Source organism: Lytechinus variegatus, chromosome 18 (assembly GCF_018143015.1).
Source record: "Lytechinus variegatus isolate NC3 chromosome 18, Lvar_3.0, whole genome shotgun sequence".
NCBI lineage: Eukaryota > Metazoa > Echinodermata > Echinoidea > Temnopleuroida > Toxopneustidae > Lytechinus > Lytechinus variegatus.
The window spans coordinates 16783245-16804492 of NC_054757.1; the positions used below are offsets into that span (position 1 = coordinate 16783245).

At 37.5% G+C, this 21248-nt stretch overlaps 1 protein-coding gene across 1 annotated transcript in view; it reads right to left on the reverse strand.

The window, feature by feature from the left end:
• Window positions 1-210: 210 nt before the first annotated feature.
• The window catches only part of LOC121431611 (gelsolin-like protein 2), a 30492-nt gene continuing 9454 nt past the window's right edge, over window positions 211-21248 (reverse strand). The window contains exons 2-10 of the mRNA XM_041629178.1: window positions 18212-18404; window positions 17298-17369; window positions 16297-16362; window positions 14883-15010; window positions 12519-12738; window positions 8962-9146; window positions 7278-7356; window positions 5761-5904; window positions 211-2660 (exon numbers count right to left, since the gene is read on the reverse strand). Coding sequence (XP_041485112.1) covers window positions 2562-2660; window positions 5761-5904; window positions 7278-7356; window positions 8962-9146; window positions 12519-12738; window positions 14883-15010; window positions 16297-16362; window positions 17298-17369; window positions 18212-18373 — 1155 coding nt within the window. The 5' untranslated portion in view covers window positions 18374-18404 and the 3' untranslated portion in view covers window positions 211-2561. The remainder of the gene's footprint in view (window positions 2661-5760; window positions 5905-7277; window positions 7357-8961; window positions 9147-12518; window positions 12739-14882; window positions 15011-16296; window positions 16363-17297; window positions 17370-18211; window positions 18405-21248) is intronic.

Genomic DNA, 21248 nt, shown 5'->3' on the forward strand with positions numbered 1-21248 from the left:
GCAATTTCACTTGCATATTTTCTTAATACTAAATAAGGGGGAAAACCCCATCAATATATTATCTTCATCATATTCAGCATTGGCATCATCATCATATCATCATCAATCATCGTCATGAACATCATCATCATCTTCATCATTGTCATATGTATTGTTACTGTTATTATATAATAAGTCATAACCAGCAAAGAAAGACAAGGTAATCATGACTTATCCCTTACGTAATGATCCATTTTATTCAACACCTTGTTAAGTGCAACATTTTATAATTTTCAGCTACGACACCTGGTAGTTTATAATCAAAATAGACATTTCATACGTGTAAATGGTACTTGTCTTATATAAAGAAAGCCCTCTATTTGCCAATAGAAATTACATGTAGACTCTATTGCAATAAAAGTACAGAAAGTGCATAAATTGAGTACTAAAATAAAAGTAATTTTTTTTTCATTTACAAGATGAATTAAAAACATATCATACATCAAATGCATGACAACTTTGCTTCATCAGGAAACAATAAATAATATATTTTGTTATCTCAATTAAATTTTAGTTCAGAACTTGCTTGTTAATTCTAACAAACAATAGCTGCAATATACACATATATAAAACAAATGTATGTAAATCACTGATAGTCAAATAAAAAACTCAATATAAAAGTATATTTTATAAAAAGATATGCACCAAGTTACTGTTTTGTATAGATAAATATACTTAACAGTTGTTCAATAGTCTTCAGGTTTGGGTTTTCAGAATTCAAAAGAATCATGATTTTTTGGGGGGTAAATAACAAACAATATAAAGTTATGGTTCCATCTATGCTCAATTTAAAATGATTGAACTTGATTCCAATCCAAGATGAATATTGATACACCCATGCAAACAAAGTACATGTAGTTAACAATTTTGTAGTACAGTTATAAACTATAGAAACGAGTGAAAACTGTTATTAAAACTGGAAACACCAATTAATTTGCAACGTGCGATCAGATTGTCTGTAAGGATTGTATCTAGTCATGGGTAGCGCCATGCATTTTACGAGGGGGGGGGGGTGGATAGAGGTTTTTTCCTCAAAGAAAATACCAATACCAAGCTCAAGGCGTCTAACATTAACAATGCAACATAAAGTAGAAAAAAATGTAAAATTGTACATGAATTAAAAAAAAAGTTATGCCAATGTAGTCACATGGCCCAGTAGGCCTACTCTCTTTTCATGTTGGGTTTTTATTCTTTCAAATGATTTTTTAACTTATTTTTTTCTACTAATTCCATATTTTCTTTCCTTGTTTCTCTACTTTGATTACTTGAGAAATTAAAGAGTGGGCGACTACCCCATGATCCACCCCACCCCTGTTGAATTGCCTCTGTAGTTGATATGACTGATGCATTAAAACAGTACTTAGAAACTTAAATTTTACACAAGCAATTGGTCATGAAAGAAGCACATGTCTTGTCAATACTAAATAATCTAACTTACAACATGACTGTAATCTCCCAACAATAAAAACATATGTAGCTAACTGATTGAAATATGAAGTACAAATGCAAATATAAAATAGATAAGTCTGTACTTATTACAGTGAAATTTGATTATCTCTGTGCAAATCTACATTTCTATGTTAAAAATAAGGGGATATAGGGTGTATTTGAGAGAAAAGTTATGGTGATAAAAATAAGGGAAGGAGAAGGAATGAAGGGATTTATACGGAAGGAAGGAATGAAGAAAAGGATGGCAAGTGAAAGAAAGTAAACAAAAAAATGATAGTCAAGATGTGATAGTCAAGTGGATTGTCACTACTCTAAGTGTCACTACTACTAAGTGCAAATACAAGGCAAATCTACAACTTTAAGACATTCTTATATAGATATAAAATCATTCTTATACACAAAATATTATTTATACAGGCATTCATGGTGTTGCAAAGTATTCTTCATTTAAGAGCACCTCTGTATATAATACAAAAATTCTGCTTTGTTCGAAAACTCATGTTCTTTGCCTCATATGAAAATTCACCTGATTGGTCATATTGGTAAATCAAAGCTGTAGTTAGGACTTGTCGTATTATGAATTTCATATGTTTAAATATTATTGAAATTTGTCAATATATTTTTTAACAGTGCTTCCATTTCTTATCACATATGACCGTTGCTATTATCTTAATAGCATGAGGCAAAGGAATTTTGTTTGTAAACCCAGTTTCTCTCTGCCAAGGTCAAAATTTGTTATTTAATTATGAGAAGCCAGATTTTACACCAATATCTAACATAGATATTCCATGAGCCACTTGCAGCATTCAAGTTTTCAGCAATTTACGTGGCTGTCATTTAATTGCAATTGCATGAGTCGATTATCAAAATGGAACTCACAGAGAATAAAATCATAACAGGACCATGCAAAAGGTACAACAAATGTTGAGGAGACTTATTTAAAGCTTCTACAAATTAAATTCCAGATTTCAACCATGGCCGTTTTCATTAGGGTCTGGGAGAATAGTTTAAGTTTCGAGGGGAGAAGGGCCATACATTGGATATTATCTCTTTCTTGCATAGGATAAGTTCTTCTAATGGAAAACTGACTCGAATGCCTTTGTCTTGTGCTCTAAGCCTTCTTTCACAACCGTGACTGGAAGGAGAGGATGGTCGGTGTTCTGAAGGTATCCCTGAATAGGGGAAAAAGAGAAGAAAATGTAATCTGTTAATCAACAAGATAAAAACTCAATGGATGATTGAGGTTAATGGTTTTTGACAGGGCCCAAGTTAAAGGCAGAAAAGAAAGCCTCAGAGCAAATTGTACACTTCCAGTAATACTCTTGACAAAGATTGGTATAAGTGACTTATCTTACTGAACTTATATGTGGCTGACTGATAAAAATGGTCAGTATGATACATTTTGGCAGATTCTAACCAGCAAATGACTTGATTTCGGCCATTCTTAACGGGTCTTACATTGTGTACCTATGTACTGGTTATTTTTACCGTTCCTTTCTTTAAGTGAGGAATAGTACATGTTTACATGTTAAAAAAATATTTGAAAGGTGCAAAGTAATGATAGTCCACCTGAAGATCTTACAGAAAGGATCTACAATGAATCAAGAAAGGCATTTATCTTTATAACAAGAACCTTACCTAAGTATTTCACAACTCTCTGTACCCAGCAAATGCGAATTTTCATGAAGACTAATCCATAAAACTTTTAATGATCCACTGAAATTCAATGGGATCTGCCTCAAGGAGACATGAATTCTACAATTGTCTTGATTGTCGCTTCACAGGGCATAAACCCAAAGGCCTTTGCACCAAACATGAAAGAGCCTTCCCAACAGGAGTTTTTTAGAGAGAGATAAGTGGCTGCTTTAAAAGGAATAGATGTAACCATGCAGTGGTCTTTGGGCATACATCTGATGCTATGCAATCATTTCCGGAATCAAGGCGATTGGAGAAAGAGAAATACACATCTTACCAGATCACTGTCTGCCAAAAGTAAAGTCAAGGCAGGGGCCGTGGAAGCGGTTGGGGGGATGGTGGGATTTGGACTTCAGCCCCCAAACTTCATTTGTACACGGTTTGGAAAAGAGTTGGGAGGGGACTGAAGTCCCCCAGCTTGATTGTGATTTTTTTGCATGGTCAGCCCCCCCACCACTTTGAAAACCGTACTGCGGCCCCTGCAAGGCAGATGTTCTGACCACTCAAAAGATACTTTCTCCGGGATAGAAAGGGTGTTAAAAAGGTTGTTTTGTCCGGGATCTAGGAAGGCTGTCTGACGCAACCTCAACAACCAGGCAGCCAAGAATCGGGTTTAGGGTATTTGAATGAGTACCATCCTCCCATCAAGAGTAGATAGCACTTTATGTATTACAGGGTCATAAGAATACGAAAGAAGGCAGGCAGTTGTGGATGGCCTGAGAGTTGCTTTTTCAAGAACTCCTATCCTAAGCAAAAATGAACCCTTGAAGGAAGATCCGCCTTTGGATCAGAGGGACACAATATTCCCCTAAAACCTGAAATGGATGGACAACATGCAACATGAACAACAGTCTTTGTCTCCAGGCACCTACAAACTTTAACCACATAGATGTGAGCGTGTCTCTAAACAGGGATTCCAATTCCGCCTTAGTATCAGACGCACCTGGCTGTCACTAGTAAGTCAAACTTTGATTGTGGTTGAAAAACAAAGCTTACCTTACCTCAAAGTGGAAAATGTTGAGAAAGGACCTCTCAGTGGGCAATATCAAAGCAAATCCGGAAGTCAGACGTAAAGACCATCTTGAGAAGAGAATCCACAGATGAACAACTAAAAACATTCAGATCACTTGGTGCAAATGTAGACAAATGAACAACTTTCATCTTCTTACACATCTGTCATAATTGACCTCACTTTACACAAGAAGGATGTGAAATTACCTTAAAAAGCGGAATGGATGGACAACATGAATAACATCTCTCTCCAGGTACCTACATGTAGAACCCAGTTGCAAACTTTGACCACAGGGATATGAGCATGTCTCTGTAAACAGGAACTCTAAATGGGCCTGTAGTCTCAGAATGAACCTGGCAAGGGATTCAATATCTTGTGTCTAACTTTGACAGTGGTTGATCTGCAAAGTTTACCCCAAAGTGGAATATGTCGAGACAGGACTTCTCAGGGGGGAAAATCCAAGCAAAACAGGACGTCAAGAGTCAAGCCCATCATGAGAAGAGAATTCCATTGATGAACAAACTAAAGGCATTAAGACAATGTATCAAAATCCCCGAGGGGGGGAGGGGGGAGAGGGCAGTCAAATATATTGTTGTACACATGCATGACAAAAAAAAAACATGTTTAAAGGGGTGGTTTTATAGTTTTGGATGTGGTCCGCGGGTGGACTCGTTAAAGGTATCAAAAACACTGATTTTCAAGAAAAAGGGTGGTTTTGAAAGACTGGTCAGTGGTCAATCGCGGGGTCAAACGTATTTCGGGTATGTTTTTTCCCCAAAGCTTTTTCTTAAGACAAGCCAAACGTGTTTCCTCCAAGGTCATATTTTCACGACAACTTGTTTGGGGGCCAAAATCTAAAAATAAAGCCCGCGGAAAAACTTGTTTAGGGGGTTATTTTGCACACACAGAAAAAAATCGTTTAGGGGGTGTATGGAAATTCCTTGGTCACGAGTGTGTACAGCAATATATTTTACTGCCCCCCCCGGTCAAAATCAGACCAATTAACAACTTTCTCCATCCTCTTCCACATCCTTTATACTTGACCTCACTTTTTTACACTTAACCTATTACTGTGCTCTACTTGCCAAACCTAACAGTAATGATTCCACACTATCATATCGATATGTATTACTTTATAATTAATGGTATATTATTCACTCGATATTATTGAAAAAGTGACTTTTGTTTACATTATTGTGTATAGTATTTCTTTGATGTCCACGCTACTATCATTTACACATGTCTATTGGTTCAGATTCTGATGACAGGCATGCACCTGAAGGTTTGATGACTGGTATTAATCTTCCAATGGCCCTTTCCATTCTTATTGATCTTGACTATATTATAACAATTTAGCACGAGGGTTAGACTCCCTTCCGCATATTGATAACCAAACTGGATACAACTTACTTTGCATTTAACTTATTGATATGACTAGGCAAGTCCTCTGTTTAAAAAAAAAAGTTTGGGGCAGAGTTGCAGGGTAATTGTCATTACATTTTCATTACAATATATATATATATATAAATTACATTTGAGACAATCAAAGACAAAAGAAAACTCACATGGGCATATGTCATAGCATTCTTCTTCTCGGCGACAGAGGCCCCCTTGCCAATCCAGACAAACAAATGCCTGTCGTTGCTTTTTATCCTCTTATTCGTGCTCGGTCCATCATTTATCACACGTCCGTCAATCAAGAACACATCCTAAAAATCAAACCAAGTTGAAAGAAATGCAAATGATAGTCTGAAATGTCATGGGTTTGATTTCCTTAGCATAATTTTTGTATGAAGATATAAAGAAAGGGAATTTTATTTCATGAATGCCACTGCTGATTAAAGTGATTGGTTAACATTGGTTTGACTTTTAAAAAATATGAGCTAGAAGGTCACACTTGTCACCTGTGTCTGTGATATGTTACAAAAATGAAGCCCCCAAAAAATTGCATTCGAAAATAATTATTTAGTGCTTCAAAAATTGAAATATAAAGTGACCGGAAACACCATCTTAATTTCATCCCATACACTTATGTGTACTATTTAGGTGTCTATAAGACGCCTATTTACAAAATCGGGGTTTGCCTTGTAGTTTTAGCTTTTCATCCTCAATAATGGTTGTTTTCAGGGTTTATTAGTTCTAATACATGCACTTGTACACATGTTTCATCTTGGTTTGAGAATTTTTTAAATCGGCTGCTCACAAAGTTAAACAATACCTTTAATAATTGAATGAGCTCATGCAGTCAAAATTATACGTATGATTTCATCATTGACAGAGATGGGCATTGGACTAACAAGTAGCTCTTTAGCTCGTGTAACTTAAACATGACACCGAGTTTCACAGGCTTGTGGGACCAGGGGAGGGGGGGGGGTAGAGTTTCACAAAGAGTTAGGTGTTTAGAGTCATGCTTAAATGTTGACACATACATGACATGTAACACACAATCTTATTGTTTCACATGCAGTAGTGCGCACCTTCATAGCATGATTTCACCCAGGCAGTGATTCATTTATACCGTGCGAAATGGGAAGGTTAAGTGTGACTCTACGTCACACTTTTTTGTAAACCAGCCCCCAGGTAAGTGTTTCATAAAACTTCTTCATAGGTGGTAGTTACATAGGGATACCATGTAGCACAAAAAAGTCAACAGCCATGTTTAAAGTCATTTTTAACATAAGGACAGTTGTTAAGGCCCACCTGCATTCATTTCTTCTCTTAAATTAGCTCATGTAATGTTTGACATTTTTCCACCATGTTCTGAAAGACCTAGTTGAAGTCAGGTGCAGATCAGGAAGACACTGCAACTACAGTGTAAGGTGTGCATTGTCTTTGATGCATAAAGTATGCTGTGCACAACGTTATGGTGTCAATGTCATAACACGACTAACAAGGATGGGCAGCTCAATTGGATGGGTCACGAATTGGGCTATCACATATTTGACAGTAAAATAAATTGCCTCAAAATGAGCAGATGCAAGAAAAATTTGCCAAGCAATTAAACACTCTTGGGTAATTAGGCACATTGCGGATGTTCGGTTGTAAAGCTAGGTTAGCTCAACAATACAAATGAGATACTTACGTTAGACTGAAGGTCTGATTTTGAAAGCTGGCCCTCAGCAACTTTAGTGAATTCCATTTGTCCACTTGCATCACTCAGTCTGGGGATAAAAGACAGGAAATCGATTGGTGAATTTTAATAAGACATTTTCCGCGATAATCCATCGTGCAAATTATTTTCAAGTCAGCCACCACCTACCTGTCTTTAGTCTAGCTGGCGTGCACCGGTTTACAAACATGCATGTGCGCAGTCATGCATACTGCGTCCAGATGGATACATACATTGCACATTATTTCTAAGCAGACATGTATCTATATGGCCCAAATCAACCAGGGTTTTACCTGAACTCTGGACGAAGTTGTGGTTTAAACATGGATGGCCAGTTGTGACACATTTTCTTAAGAGTACAGGTTCAATTTATCAGTCTATTTACTCCAATCATTGAGAACTTTTTAGAAAATAATGAATGATATAGTTTATTTACCATTCATGCATGGTTAAGGAACTCAATAAATATAAGCATGCAACATGAATAAAATCTTGACAATTTTTGCTTCACTCAATTTAAAGCATTGACTTAGAACATGGTCTCAACTAAACGAGACGAGCCCATGGGCAGCGGCGAATCCAGTTAGAGGTACATCGGTGCCCCATTCTGAGATTAAACATAGCGGGAAATGCCTACTATGCAAGTAAAGACTTTTTCTAGCTTGTCAATATTTTTATGCCCCCGCAGGCGAAGTCCAAAGGGGGCATGAAGCACTGCCCCTGTCCGTCTGTCAGTCCCCCCACTTGGTTTCCGCACGAAAGCTCGAAAAATATTCGACGAATTTAACATATTTTTCGGGTGTAGGTAGATGACACCAAAATACAGTATAAATTTGAATTTGGAGTCCGCAGGTCAAAGCTCATTTAATGTGTGAGTTGGTTTCCGCATGATAACCTATGAAATATTCAACAGTTTAAAAAAATATTTGGTGTGTAGGTAGATGACACCAAAATACAGGCCAAGTTCAAATTTTGTGTCCACAGGTCAAAGGTCATAGCTCATTATATATGCAAGTTGGTTTCCGCATGATAACTTATGAAATATTCAACGGGTTTAAAAAAATTATGGTGTGTAGGTAGATGACACCATAATACAGGCTAAGTTCGAATTCAGAGTCCAATGGTCAAAGGTCAAAGCTCATTATATATGCAAATTGGTTTCTGCATGATAACTTATGAAATATTCAACAGATTTAAAAAATGTTTGGTGTGTAGATAAATGACACCAAAATAAGGGTAAGTTCTAGTTTGGAGTCCGCAGGTCAAAGCTCATTAAATATGCAAGTTGATTTTCGCATGGTAACTTTGGAAATACCAGATATTAAAAATGTTTGGTGTCTGGGTAGATGACACCAAAATGCAGGTCACATCAGATGACCTGACTATCATATCTTCTGTCAGAGATTTTTATGAAAAGGGTGTGTCATTTGGTCAAAGGTCTAAATTTGTTCATTTTATGTATATGCATATTGGTTTCTGCACGATATTAAGTTCAATCATATTGAATGAATTTCTTATCGCGTTAAGTGGGGGCATCTGTGTCCTTTGAGCACTTCAAATTTCTAGTTTTAACAATAATGCCCCCCTCCCTCTTTAGAAAAATTTGGATCCACCCATGCCTATGGGTCAAAGTTCAGAGGAACTTTAGTAGACTTACTGGAAGATACAAGGTACACTTGTGTCCTGCTCCTCTTCACCATTGTTTGTTCCGTCTGTACCATCGTCCGAAGGAAAAGGGACATATGTATAGAACTCATGGCTCGCTGGTATCTCATCCTGATCCAGGGTTTCTGATGTTGCCTTTCCTCGCTGGTTCTTTATTGCTTGTATACGCTGTGTGGCCTGTAAAATATAGTTAATACTTTTTAAAATAAAAATTGAAATTAACTCTACGTTAGCATGGGTTGATCTTGCAGTATTCTGAAAATGGGTTTTTACTTCACACCAAATGTAGTCTCTGGACAATTACGCTCAGGCAGTTATCCAAGGGTGGGGGGGGGGAGGGACGGACACATAGTGCTAGAAATTAGTTTTGTAGGGCAAACCGTAGAAAAGTCTGGTTGAATGTTTATGCTTCCAACCAACAATAATTTCAACCAGAAAAAAACTATGGTTGGGGTTTTACGCAACGGGCCCCCAGAAGATAATTCTTCTGGCACAGTAACCCCAAATAAAAGTAGAAATCGTCCTTGGGATGATTGTCATAGCAGTTTGTTTCCCTAAAGGTCATTGCTAAGAAGGCTTTATTGATGATGTAATTAGTGCTGATAACCCCAAATAATTTTTTTCCATTCATTTATTGGCCAATATGAAGATAGAAAATGGGCTACAACCCTATATTTTGGGTAAAACGCCCAGAAAATTCTGGATATTAAGTAATTTCATTTCTTTCCAAAATAAAAAAATCAGTCAAATCACATAGTATAGAGTCAGTGATCTCTTTCCTCATACCGACCTGCATGAGTGCTTATCAGGAGGGTGTTAAAGGGAGCGTTTATGTGCCACTTTTTTACCCTAGAATCATGATTCAAATCAAGATTCTGTAGAATCACAATGAATCACGATTGCTTTTAGCCAAAAGTGAAAATAAACGTCTTCATTACGAAAATTTCCCGTTTGATTCTCGACCGCACTTCGGACTGCAAACTGCGGTCATATACCCCGTTTTTCATTTGGAAAATCTCAAACAACATTTCCAACCCCGATAACCCCATCTTGGCCAGGTAATCCCCTTGTCTCAATTTCACCACCACTGGCCAGCTAAACGAGCGTTGAGCCAAGGACGAAATGATAAACAACAGCTGTGCTATTACGTAAGACTTGTCTGCCTGTAGAAGGATCTTCGGAATGAAATTATTGTATTCGATATTAATCACGTTTTCAAAGGCATATTACATTCAGACATCCAATACTAGTCCATTTTCAATTTCGAACGAAGAAAATCGACCTCGAAATAAGGAAAGTATGCGGAATAAAAATTACGGTATGCTTAGCATGCAAGGACCGCGATGCATCCCATCTAGTTTCTGTCCGTACAGCAAGAAAATATGGGATGCATGCCGTTCACTCGGGCAACGATACAGTCTTAACGAAAGAAAGAAAGGAAGAGAGAGAGAAAGAAAGAAAGAAAGAAAAAGAAAGAAAGGAAGAAAAAAGATTCTATCAACGCGTGTATACATGGAACTCCATGCACTCACCAGAACTACACACATTGCAATCCATCGTGTGTGGCCCCCTGCTGTGACCGTTGATGCTGGGGTGTATTATCTTCGGACCGAGGTCAAGAAACAGGTGTTTCTATACTTAAATTTCATGCTTGAGGGCAATATGGTTTTGAGAAGAGATTTGATGATAAGGGAAACTTGGGGTATACTGCTCTTCAAAGCAAGATTTTCGTCATGTTTCAAATGACAAGCATGAAACAGGCACGAAAAAAGGGGCGTTTTGAAAGATGTTTCCGTCGAATCACAAACCAAAAAGGGTGGAGAAACGCAACTGTGATTTGAATCATGATTCTATGACAAACCTGCGTTGGGCTTCTTCTGGTTAAACTCTTGCCAAGCTCAATGTGCGCGCTATGCTCAGTGTATGTACATACTGTGCTATGCATGGATTTCTTGTCACGTGCATTTAACTTCAAGTTCTGTGTTGGTCATTGATTGTCCACTGCTTTTCATTTTTTTTGTCATTGCTTTAAGTTTAAGTTCTAATAAATGAAATAACAGGACAGACAATAGATCTCATTTGTTGTTGAGTTAACAGTATCATCAAATTGGATTAATGCTGAAATTCACTTCCGAACACTATTTTCGATAAACCAACATGACGAACAGAAGAAAACAAAATGAGGTATAATAGACTTAATTTTGAAAGCAAAAGATTGTTTTTTTCGAAAGCTGAAACACTTTAAAAAAAGTTGACCTATACAGGCCTCATACTTCCTGCGTCAAACTGCTCACTGTAAATGCGCACTGGTCTGGCCCGAATCCGAGGAGAAATAGTGTTGGAATCCTGGGGTGGTATTCTGTAACTCTGTCATAACTTTTGTCATAACTTTTGTCATTTCTCTCCGAGATGTGACACCGCTATGATTGTCACAAATCGGTATTCTTAACATTGTCTTTTCCCTGTCATATCTCTCAAAGTTCCCACCCATCTTTTCGGAAGCAAACCAATCAAAATCATCGTTAGTTCCCGGTTGGAGCCCTTCTAGCCAATAGGAAAGCCCCGTTGCAAGTAGGGCGTATCCCCAAAACAGTTGCTGGCATCGTGCAACTACGCGTATATTTATGCGCTTAATTACAAAGAGAGACAGGGAGCTATGAAGAATTTCAGAGGAGAAGTATAGAAGTAAGGAAAACAGAGAAAAAAGGGAGGAATAAATATGGAGGGCCTAACTAATTGTAGCATGAAAAAATAATTTTGAAAATTGTCATGGAAGATGAGTGAAACGAATATCACAATCTAATCTAAATAATATAATTGTTTGCTTGACATTCAGTCGGCAGGATATCGGGATATTTGGTACTAAAAGATATGACAAAATTTATGACTGCTACCAGCCTGTCATAACTTTTGTCATATCTTTTGCTTGTATAAAAGGATTACGCGCATTTAAAGCCGCGTATTTTTGCTGCGCGCCAAAAAGAAGAGACAAAATTTATGACAATTTTTGTGACAAAAGTTATGACATCCACCAGAATACCGATTTTGTCATATCTCTGAGATAAGATAAAATATGGAGAAAAGACAATGTTCAGAATACCGCCCCAGGTCGTCTAAACCCTGATTCTGTGGTATTGTGATTCATGTTTGTCTTTTGAATCATAGTGAAATCATTATTCTGGCTTGAGGTCTTGAGTTCACATGAACGCAGCCTTTCATAAAGCAGCTTGCGGGGAACCTTGCAGTCGCCTGGTGATCCTTTTCCTATGCTACATTATATGTGCACCAAATTTTCATTTATAGCTCCTAGGAAATTTAGGATCACCAGTTGTTCACAAGGTCACTCGTAACAAGTTGATTACGAAGATATTCATGAAATGTCCACAAGGTGTGGTATCATAAGCACTCTAAAGGTGCCCTCAGTTGAAGAGTCCTGCAAATCATATAGCATTGATTATTTTGTTCCACCTCGCTCTCTAAACAAATTTATCTAGTGGGTGGTTATATTTAAACCAGTCATTTATGGCACAACAGTTACACCCTACATACCTTGAATCTCTCATCTTTGTTTGATCCACTGCCAACCCAACTGTACAGCTTGAGTCCTGTATCCAGAATGTAGACATCATCGCTATCGAGGCGTGCATTCTTGATAGGTATTTCTGTCACTTTGACCGTCTTCTTATCGCCACGTACGTGGAAGAGGCGGGTCTCGTATTTCTCTGGTGCCACATGCCTGAAACCTGTGTCAGCTCCACCACTCATTGTCCTAGTCAACGAAAATAGAAGGGCACATGCTGACTTAATTGTTTAGGTCAGTAGACAAAAAATGACAATAAGGAGCATTTATTATAGCACAGCTACTATATTGATATATTCTACTGATTTTTACATTTGGTATCATAATATTATTACCCCGGCTGTAGCCGAGTCGCTCTATAGGCGCTCAAGCATTTGAGGGATTTCTTCTTATCAGCCACCCATTCACCTCACCTGGGTTGAGTGCAGCACAGCTATGTGGGTACATTTCTTGCCGAGGGATAACACCCCACGATTGGGAATCGAACCCATGTTCTTCAAAAGACGAGAGTCATAACCACTAGACCACGGCGCGCCCACAGTGTATGCAATGATGTTCACAAGAATGAAGAATCACCGATTGCATGAATACAACATTCATTAATTCATTTATGAATGTAAATTTGATCATTCCCTTCTAGTACCTTGCGTGTCCCACATTGTGTGCCACAGCTGGTGTGTTCACACTGTGAACACACAATGTGAAATCACCATCAAACTGTTAAATTTGAGCATTTCAACAGTGTGAATTACACATTCACACAAGTCTACCATGTGAACACACCACTAGCGTACCTCCGGGGGGGGGGGGGGGGCAGTCTGCCCCCCCTGACGAGTCACAACCCATACAAAAGACATATCCCTGACCTCCTGACGAGCTTGAACACCTTTTTTTTCTTGTCAAATGTTTTCGGAAACGAAGAGCTTTTTGATCGAGGACCTTTTTTTTTTTTTGCTTGTCAAAGTTTTAGACTGGTTTTGCCCCCCTTTGGAAAATCCAATGGAAAGCCACTGGAACACACAAAGAACAGTGACCCAGTTGAGGTGTCCACAGTGTGAAAATATCTTCACTTTTGAATTTGAGAATTTTACCAGTGTAAATACTATTTTCACATAGTCTATTATGTGAACACACTGTGATCACACTGTCTGAACACTGTGTTCTTTCCACCAGGGTTTGTTCATTAACTCAATCAATACATTTGCTTTTTATTGGTAAATCACCACAAATCAACCATTTATACCAGAATTTCAGATTGCAATTGTAAAAAAAACAAAATGTGGACACAGAACAGAGCAGAAATGCATGCCCTACCTGGGTGATTCCATGCTACAAGAATTTGCCATTTTCACAGCATTTTTAACATGCTGTCCGAACCCCCGAACAAACAATGAACTGTAATTTGTTTTGTGTTAATAATAAGAGTAGTCTTGTGAAAAAAATGCCAACCAACAAAAATGTTGTCCGCAGGTGAAAATCTTGTGTGTCATACAGGACATTTCTGCATACAAATGTTCTACATGCTACATATGTAGCATGTAGAATGCAGTAATCTGGGGGGGGGGGGCAGTTAAATGTATTGCTGTACACATGCATGAACAAATTGTTTCCAAACACCTCCTACACAAGTTTTCCTCTGCAAAATAACCACCTAAACAAGTTTTTCACGGGCTTAATTTATACATTTTGGCCCCTAAACAAGTTGTCGCTAGAATATGACCCCTAAACAAGTTTTGTCTAATTGCTCAACAATAATCTTAATAGAAAAATATTATATTAATGGGTATTGCATGCCCCCAGTGCAGTATAGGGTTAAAATACCACAATTGGGAAGAACCCAAACACTTTTCAGAAACGAGGAGGAAAAAGCCTTGGGGAAAAACATGCCCTAAACACATATGGCTAGTCTTTAAAAAAAAATAAAGGCTTTAGAAAAAACATATCTTTAATACGCTTGACCCCAAGATTGACAATTGACCAGTTTTCAAAACCACCCTTTTTATGGGCGTTTTTTATTCCCTTATAAAAGACTGCAAATGTGGCCTGCGTCCAAAACCGAAAAAAAAACACCCCATTATAAACACGTTTCTTTTTTTTTTTTTGGGGGGGGGTCACGTATGTGTACAGCAATACATTTGAATGGTCCCTCAGGGCAGTAATTGCACTCCGTGGAAAATGAGCGATGACCCTATTTTAGTCAGATATTTCAAGGATATTTGCACTGGTATAAAGCTCAACTCTGCATCTGCACCAGTTTAAGACCTTTGAATTTTGACCATGTGACCCCAAACTCTCAGTGTTTGTCAAACCTTGATAGGGAACTGCAACCTTACGTGAAAGATTTGAAGTAACTTTTGAAGAGGTCGCTCTCATTGTCCTGGACTTCTCGATGTTGAACAGGCTTATCGTCAAGCAGAGTGTCTAGTTCCACTGTCTTGTACGCTGCTGTACCGTATTCATCCTAGAAGGCATGAATTAATTTCAGAGAAAAAGAATGGATAAGAAACCATCTTGGTAAAATTATTATTCAAGCTATTGTAATCTACAATGGACCTTGTAATGACAACATAATCTAGTAGCGCCCTACATCAGAGTAAATAGGAATACATGTACGTGTAAATGGAGGTGTCCGAGATGTGCCCACTGCAGCCTCTATGATAGCGCCATCAATACATAAGGTCTATATCTTATAGCAGACTACTTTCTGGTACTCTTTGAATAGCACAGACCCATAGATTTAATTAATACATAATTTGAATAAAGCAAAATACAGGAACAGTGCTTGGACAGGATACACTCTGTGACCATTCTGATTATGAAGAGATGGAAAGAAGTACATTTTTCACTTATGGCCTGCTGTATTCTGAAGTCACGGTCTGACACCTGTGCTAACCTGTTGACTACTGAATTCTGTAATTTCCATTAGTCCTGTACAAAGATCACCCAGTAGGCAATGTGTTAAAATTATTGAAAGCCAGTCGGCAATGGGTTAAAATTATGGACAATATTGCATGCATTTACATATATGTTTCCCATCATTATTTAACTCATCACGCATGTTTGAAGACAAGTAATTCAGTACAATTATTCCCAGGTAGGTTATGAATGATTCAAGTACAGACATGATCATCCTGATGGCTGGGTGAAGGCAGACAGTAGTTTTACAGAAAGTAAAGTAGATGAGAATGTGTGTACAAGTAGTGGTAGAGTAGTCAAACTTCTTAACGCCTTGACTTGTAAATATGTTATCTGTTATTTAAACATGTGCAAGTTGAACATGTATATTTGATTATCACTTTAATGTCTTCGTATGCATGTATTGTAAATATGTTCTTACTCTCACACCCTGATAGAGGGTTGATAGAGTCAATAAATTCTTACCTACTAAGCATATGCTTGAAGCCAGCCGATGCATGGTGGCTTGTCATTGTCCAAAAACTCCTCTACATCCGCCACAGGAAATAATTATTGAGCTTGAAATCTGTTTACATCTTATGGTCAATCGGAACAGGTTAACCATAAACATTAACCTGTCTCTGTGGACAAATGGTACTGGCATTCTAAGCTGAGGGCCCTTAATTGTTCGATTTCCGGTAAAGGAAATTTTGGGCCTCACCAGAATAGGTCTGGAACTTCAATCCAAATTTCTTTCACAAAATATATGTATAAAAGATATTTTTAGGGGATGGGGGCAAGGATGTGGGAATGGGGTCAAAACAGCAAAAGGCCAAAACTGCCAACACTCACCTGGGTGGAATTCTCTCCAATCCAGAAATGAACGTCATGTTCTAAATCTTCCTCGCCTGGATTTTTCTAGAAATATAAGAGAAAGAACAAAACCTCATTAATAATTTATGCAAAACCTCAAACTGCTCCAATGGTGGTGGTGGTGGTGGTTATTTCAATATGGATGCTTGTTAGAAAGCTCCTAGGAGACTGATTGCTTGACAGAGTCCTCTCCAAGGGACACGGTAAAGGTGAAGGGTACCGTAACCATTAGACAGCACTAGGCCTGGCCATATGCAGGTTGTGAGACCACCACTATATCATGAAAAATCCACAAGGACAAGGGTTAAAGAGGCTGATTTTCTCTTATTTTTTTCTCTTTTTAATCAAGATGTTTGTCTATGTCGAATAAAGACTTCTGACTTTGCCTCTTCTCCAATGTAAATTGAAATATACCCTAGACCACTGACTAAGTTGCTGTTAATAACTTCAATTATGAGAAACAATTATGAGAAAAGAGAAATATTGCCTCCTGGACCCTCAGCTTTGTAGGAACTCTAAGAATTGAGCTATTGATGCACCTCTGAACTTACAAAGGTGGCTGATGGTTGATTTATGCTGTCAAGGTGGGTACTGTAGAGTCCCTCGGCTTCGTGAGAAAATAATCAGCCTTGTGGACCCGTGGCCTTATGGGAAAACAATTGGCCCCATGAACCCTCAACCTCGTGGACCCACACACTTGTTGTGACTACGCTCAAGGCCAAAGCCAGGTGAGCAAAATGTGGCCTTGACTCCATCCCTGCTATTATACCTACTACTAAATCAGTGTCAACCAATTATTTCAGATAGTGTCAGTAGTGGATGTGGGGATACTCATAACTAGACAGATAGTGTCCACGAGTGTCCTGCCAAATGGCAGTGTTGTGAGATGTTAACCCATGTGGTTTCTATTCCAGAAATTTATTCCCATATCAATTAGGACCTACACCTTTACTTGAATAACAATCTATTTCGCAACTTACATATGTGTTAAGGATGATGTAAGAATCCCCATCATAAAAACTTCCATAATCTTCTTTGGGCCAGTGTGTAACCTGCATAAACAAACAAAAATAATCATATTTGTGGTAAATGTGTGTTTGTATCAAAAGACTGTAGAAAGGGAAGGTGGGATGTCTTTAATTGGATGCAAATATCATTATTGTGATTATTCTGATCATGATGGTGTGGTACCTCTTTGCAGTGCCCCGTGTTGGTGCATACAGAAGATGGATATATCCAAGAAAAGGTCTCTGTCAAAAATAAGGAAATGATATTGAATTTCAGGCATTTCATGTAGAGGTGGCAAAATACGTTCTCAAGGGGATAACTTACCAAATGCCAAAGATCCATTTCATGTTATGAAGCAAATGCACATTACCAACCATTATCAATACTCAACAGCAACGTTTAAAGTCCCCTTTTCCACTTCGTATGGTTGGACAGTTCATTCCCTCGATTGCTCTCCTCCATACTGGGGTCAATGTGTGTAATGTATGACATTTTGATGTCATCTATGGTAGTTCACCTATGTCCTACCAAACTGAAATTCAGCATTCTGTAGAGCCAGTGGGTCTCCGAAAAAAAAGACAAACTGGAAACCTTTGTCCTGTATTTGAAACCCTTAAGAAAAAGCCTCAAAAGACTTCCCAAAAGGGATCTTTATGTGGTCAAGAACCTTTGAACTAAACCTTTTTTATTATCTTTTTAAAATGGTATATATAAAAAAGTACCTATAAAGCATCCAAAGTGCCTGTCTGAGATAATTGAAACCTAAAGTTTTAGGAAACCTATGAAGGTTCCAAATACGGGACAAGCATATATAGAACCATCTAAGCCCCCCCCCCCCCGAATGGCATCACTATTGTTGTTTATGTAAGGATTTAGAATTATTTACCTTGAATTTCACGATACGCCAGATCTGAATGCCAACACTTTGACCTGCTCCGTTCCAGGCTGGTTCACTTTCCGCACTTTCCTTCTTCACCTGTTTCTCTGTATCTGACCCGAAGAGGGCAAGATTTGAATCCTTCCAGTCGTACTTCTTGGCCTTCTGCATGGTCGCTGTTTTAATATGTTGGTGAAATCACCTGCAAAGATATAAAGCAAAATTAATTTTTTTAATAAAAATTAATTAAAATAAAATATTTAAACAAATCAATTAAAAATGGGGGGGGGGGGGGTAGGGTCTGCGATGCTTTGGTATCTAATATGATGCTTTTCATAAAGGCCTAAACATTTTTTTGGTTGTGATTTTTGCCCATTCCGTTGCTGAAATCCACATTTAAAGGGATATTTAAAGGCTAAATATATCTATACCTAAATAAATAAAGTAAAAAAAAACCAAAGTAGGTTTCTTTCACTTTAAAAAAAGAGACCATAATCAAGACAAATTGGAATTATCTCTGATATAGTGTCTTGCAATGGAATAGCCACACTGGATTTTTTTTTAATTACGAAGTCGCATTGCCATATCGCCAAGTATAATCTCTCTCAATGCGAATCCACTCGACTATAAACGCCTCTGCCTGGCGAATTACCATGGCAACCAATTCGGATCTATTGTGTGACAGCTAACAACGCAGTATATCGAGTCATAATCAAGAATACTTGCGACCTATACACACTGTAATTTAAAAAGAAAGTCCACTCTATTGATAATAAAATGATAATTGAGATATGATAAAATAAGCAATCGTTGAAACGAGCGCAGAGATGTAAAGATACACCACATGCATATCTCTGAACTTAGGAACTTGTATACAGTACTTCCTCAATACTCCTTTAAAGGGATGGTCCGAGCTGAAAGTATTTATAGCTTAATAAATTCATTCACTGAGCAAAATGCCGAAAATTTCAACAAAAAGGAATACAAATAAAGTTATTGAATGGAAATTAAAGTTAAACAATATTTTGTGAAAACAGTCGTCATGAATATTCATTTGGTGGGCTGATGTCATATCCCAACTTGTTCTTTTGTATTTTATTATATGAATTTAGGTTTATTCAAATTGTTTCCTCTCAGAAATAGAAATATTGGATTGACAACTGATTTAGTGCATTAGATATTTATTGCTGCAACTTTTTCATTATAAAAGAGACATATTATTCACACAAGTATGAAATAATGAAAAAATTATGATTTTATGTAATAACAAAAGAAAACGGAAAGTGGAGATGTGACATCATTAGCCCACCTAATGAATATTCATGACGACTGTTTTCACAAAATATTGCTAAACTTTAAACTTCAATAACTTTATCGTTTGTTATCCGATTTTGATGAATTTTTTGGCATTTTGCTCAGTGAATTTGACTCTATGCATTAAGATATAAATATTTTCAGCCTGCATGGACCATCCCTTTAAGGGGAAGTAACACGCCAGTTTTAGTGAAGACGGCGCCAATCAGTGGCGCATATAGGAAGGGGGTGGGGGTCAGAATGGGGAGGATAGATGCTGGATCCACCAAGAAAGGGTCGATCACCACGATCCAAGCACTGACAACACAGTATTTGGTGCTTATACTCATGCAGTTTTCTGGTTCTCTTCGAATTTTACTGCTGGTTCTACAAAGTGTATTATTATATTATTTTTGCTAATATATATAGTATCTTGTTATAATCCTAAATTTCCTTATCTGTTTTTTATATTTTTCTAATATCACGTATTATGAAGCTCATGGAACGCCCCTGGATATCTGCTCTCAATAGGTTTTCTATTTCATTAATGAATTATACGTGGTTTGCTAATTATGACAACACGTGCCAGCGCTTTACAACTAACGTGCAGATTCATGAAATCATAAAATAAAACGGCTCATAATTAGTTTCACACAAAAACAGGTAAGCAACATAAATCAAATGCTAGTAACTATATATGGTTGTCTCGTATTTCCATACGACGACTTCCTCCATGCCCTGGTGTAAAAATGAACGTGGGCGTTTAAAGCAAATATTGTTTTAGCCAATATTTACCGATTGCCGTTTCCCCCTCTTTCTCTTTCGTAATGTGAATGTTAGTATTGAATATCTTCTTCCTTACTATAACTTCACGAACGGCCATGCATATACCAGAAATTATATCGTTTCTTTAGATCGTCTGCATGCCCAGAAGACCCCAGAAGCTCACTATCAAAAGGGAATTTCACGCCTAAGAAAAGATTTTTGTAGTAAAAACAATTATTTAAAAAATTATTGTTGAAGGTTTGATGAACATCCATCAAAGATTACATTACCATTAACGTGAATTTAAACCAAAAATAATGTAATGTGTTTGGAAATATGTAAATGGAATCGAAATCGCGAAGTTTGTAACTGGCAGGCCTACGACAGTGGCGGAGTAATAGCACTTCTGCAAATAGTCGAATAATTAGATGTTACAAACGGACTTCTGAACGTTTTGCGGGTACTCTTGACAAAATGTCATCAATCAAAAATGCATTTATTATCACTTGCAACAATAAATAGAGCTGCTGTTCATCGCACAAAGCGAAACTGTAACTCGGCCTAATTATTGGAACCGCATAATGAGATACTGTAATTCACATCATGAATAATTCAGTGATTTGCTCGCTACTGAATCGTGTTCTTTTGTCCGTATTATGAGCGTGACTTTTAAATATTATACAATATGCATTAATGGATGGACTTACTTCATTCAAGATCTAAAAAATATATATATTATATTTAATTGCAAACATTCAGGAATCACCTGAAATATTGGAGGCAATCGGTCGCTATGTGCTGCCATAACTACACTCTAGGTACTAGTTAAAACTAGTATATGGAGGGAAAATGATTACGATATTACATGTACATCATACCGCATGCTCTACTCTAACACCATATATATATATGTGTGTGAAGCTATACATGTACAACAGCTTTGACAACTCTTTTATTTAAATATTGTAAAGAAATGGATGAAGAGAAC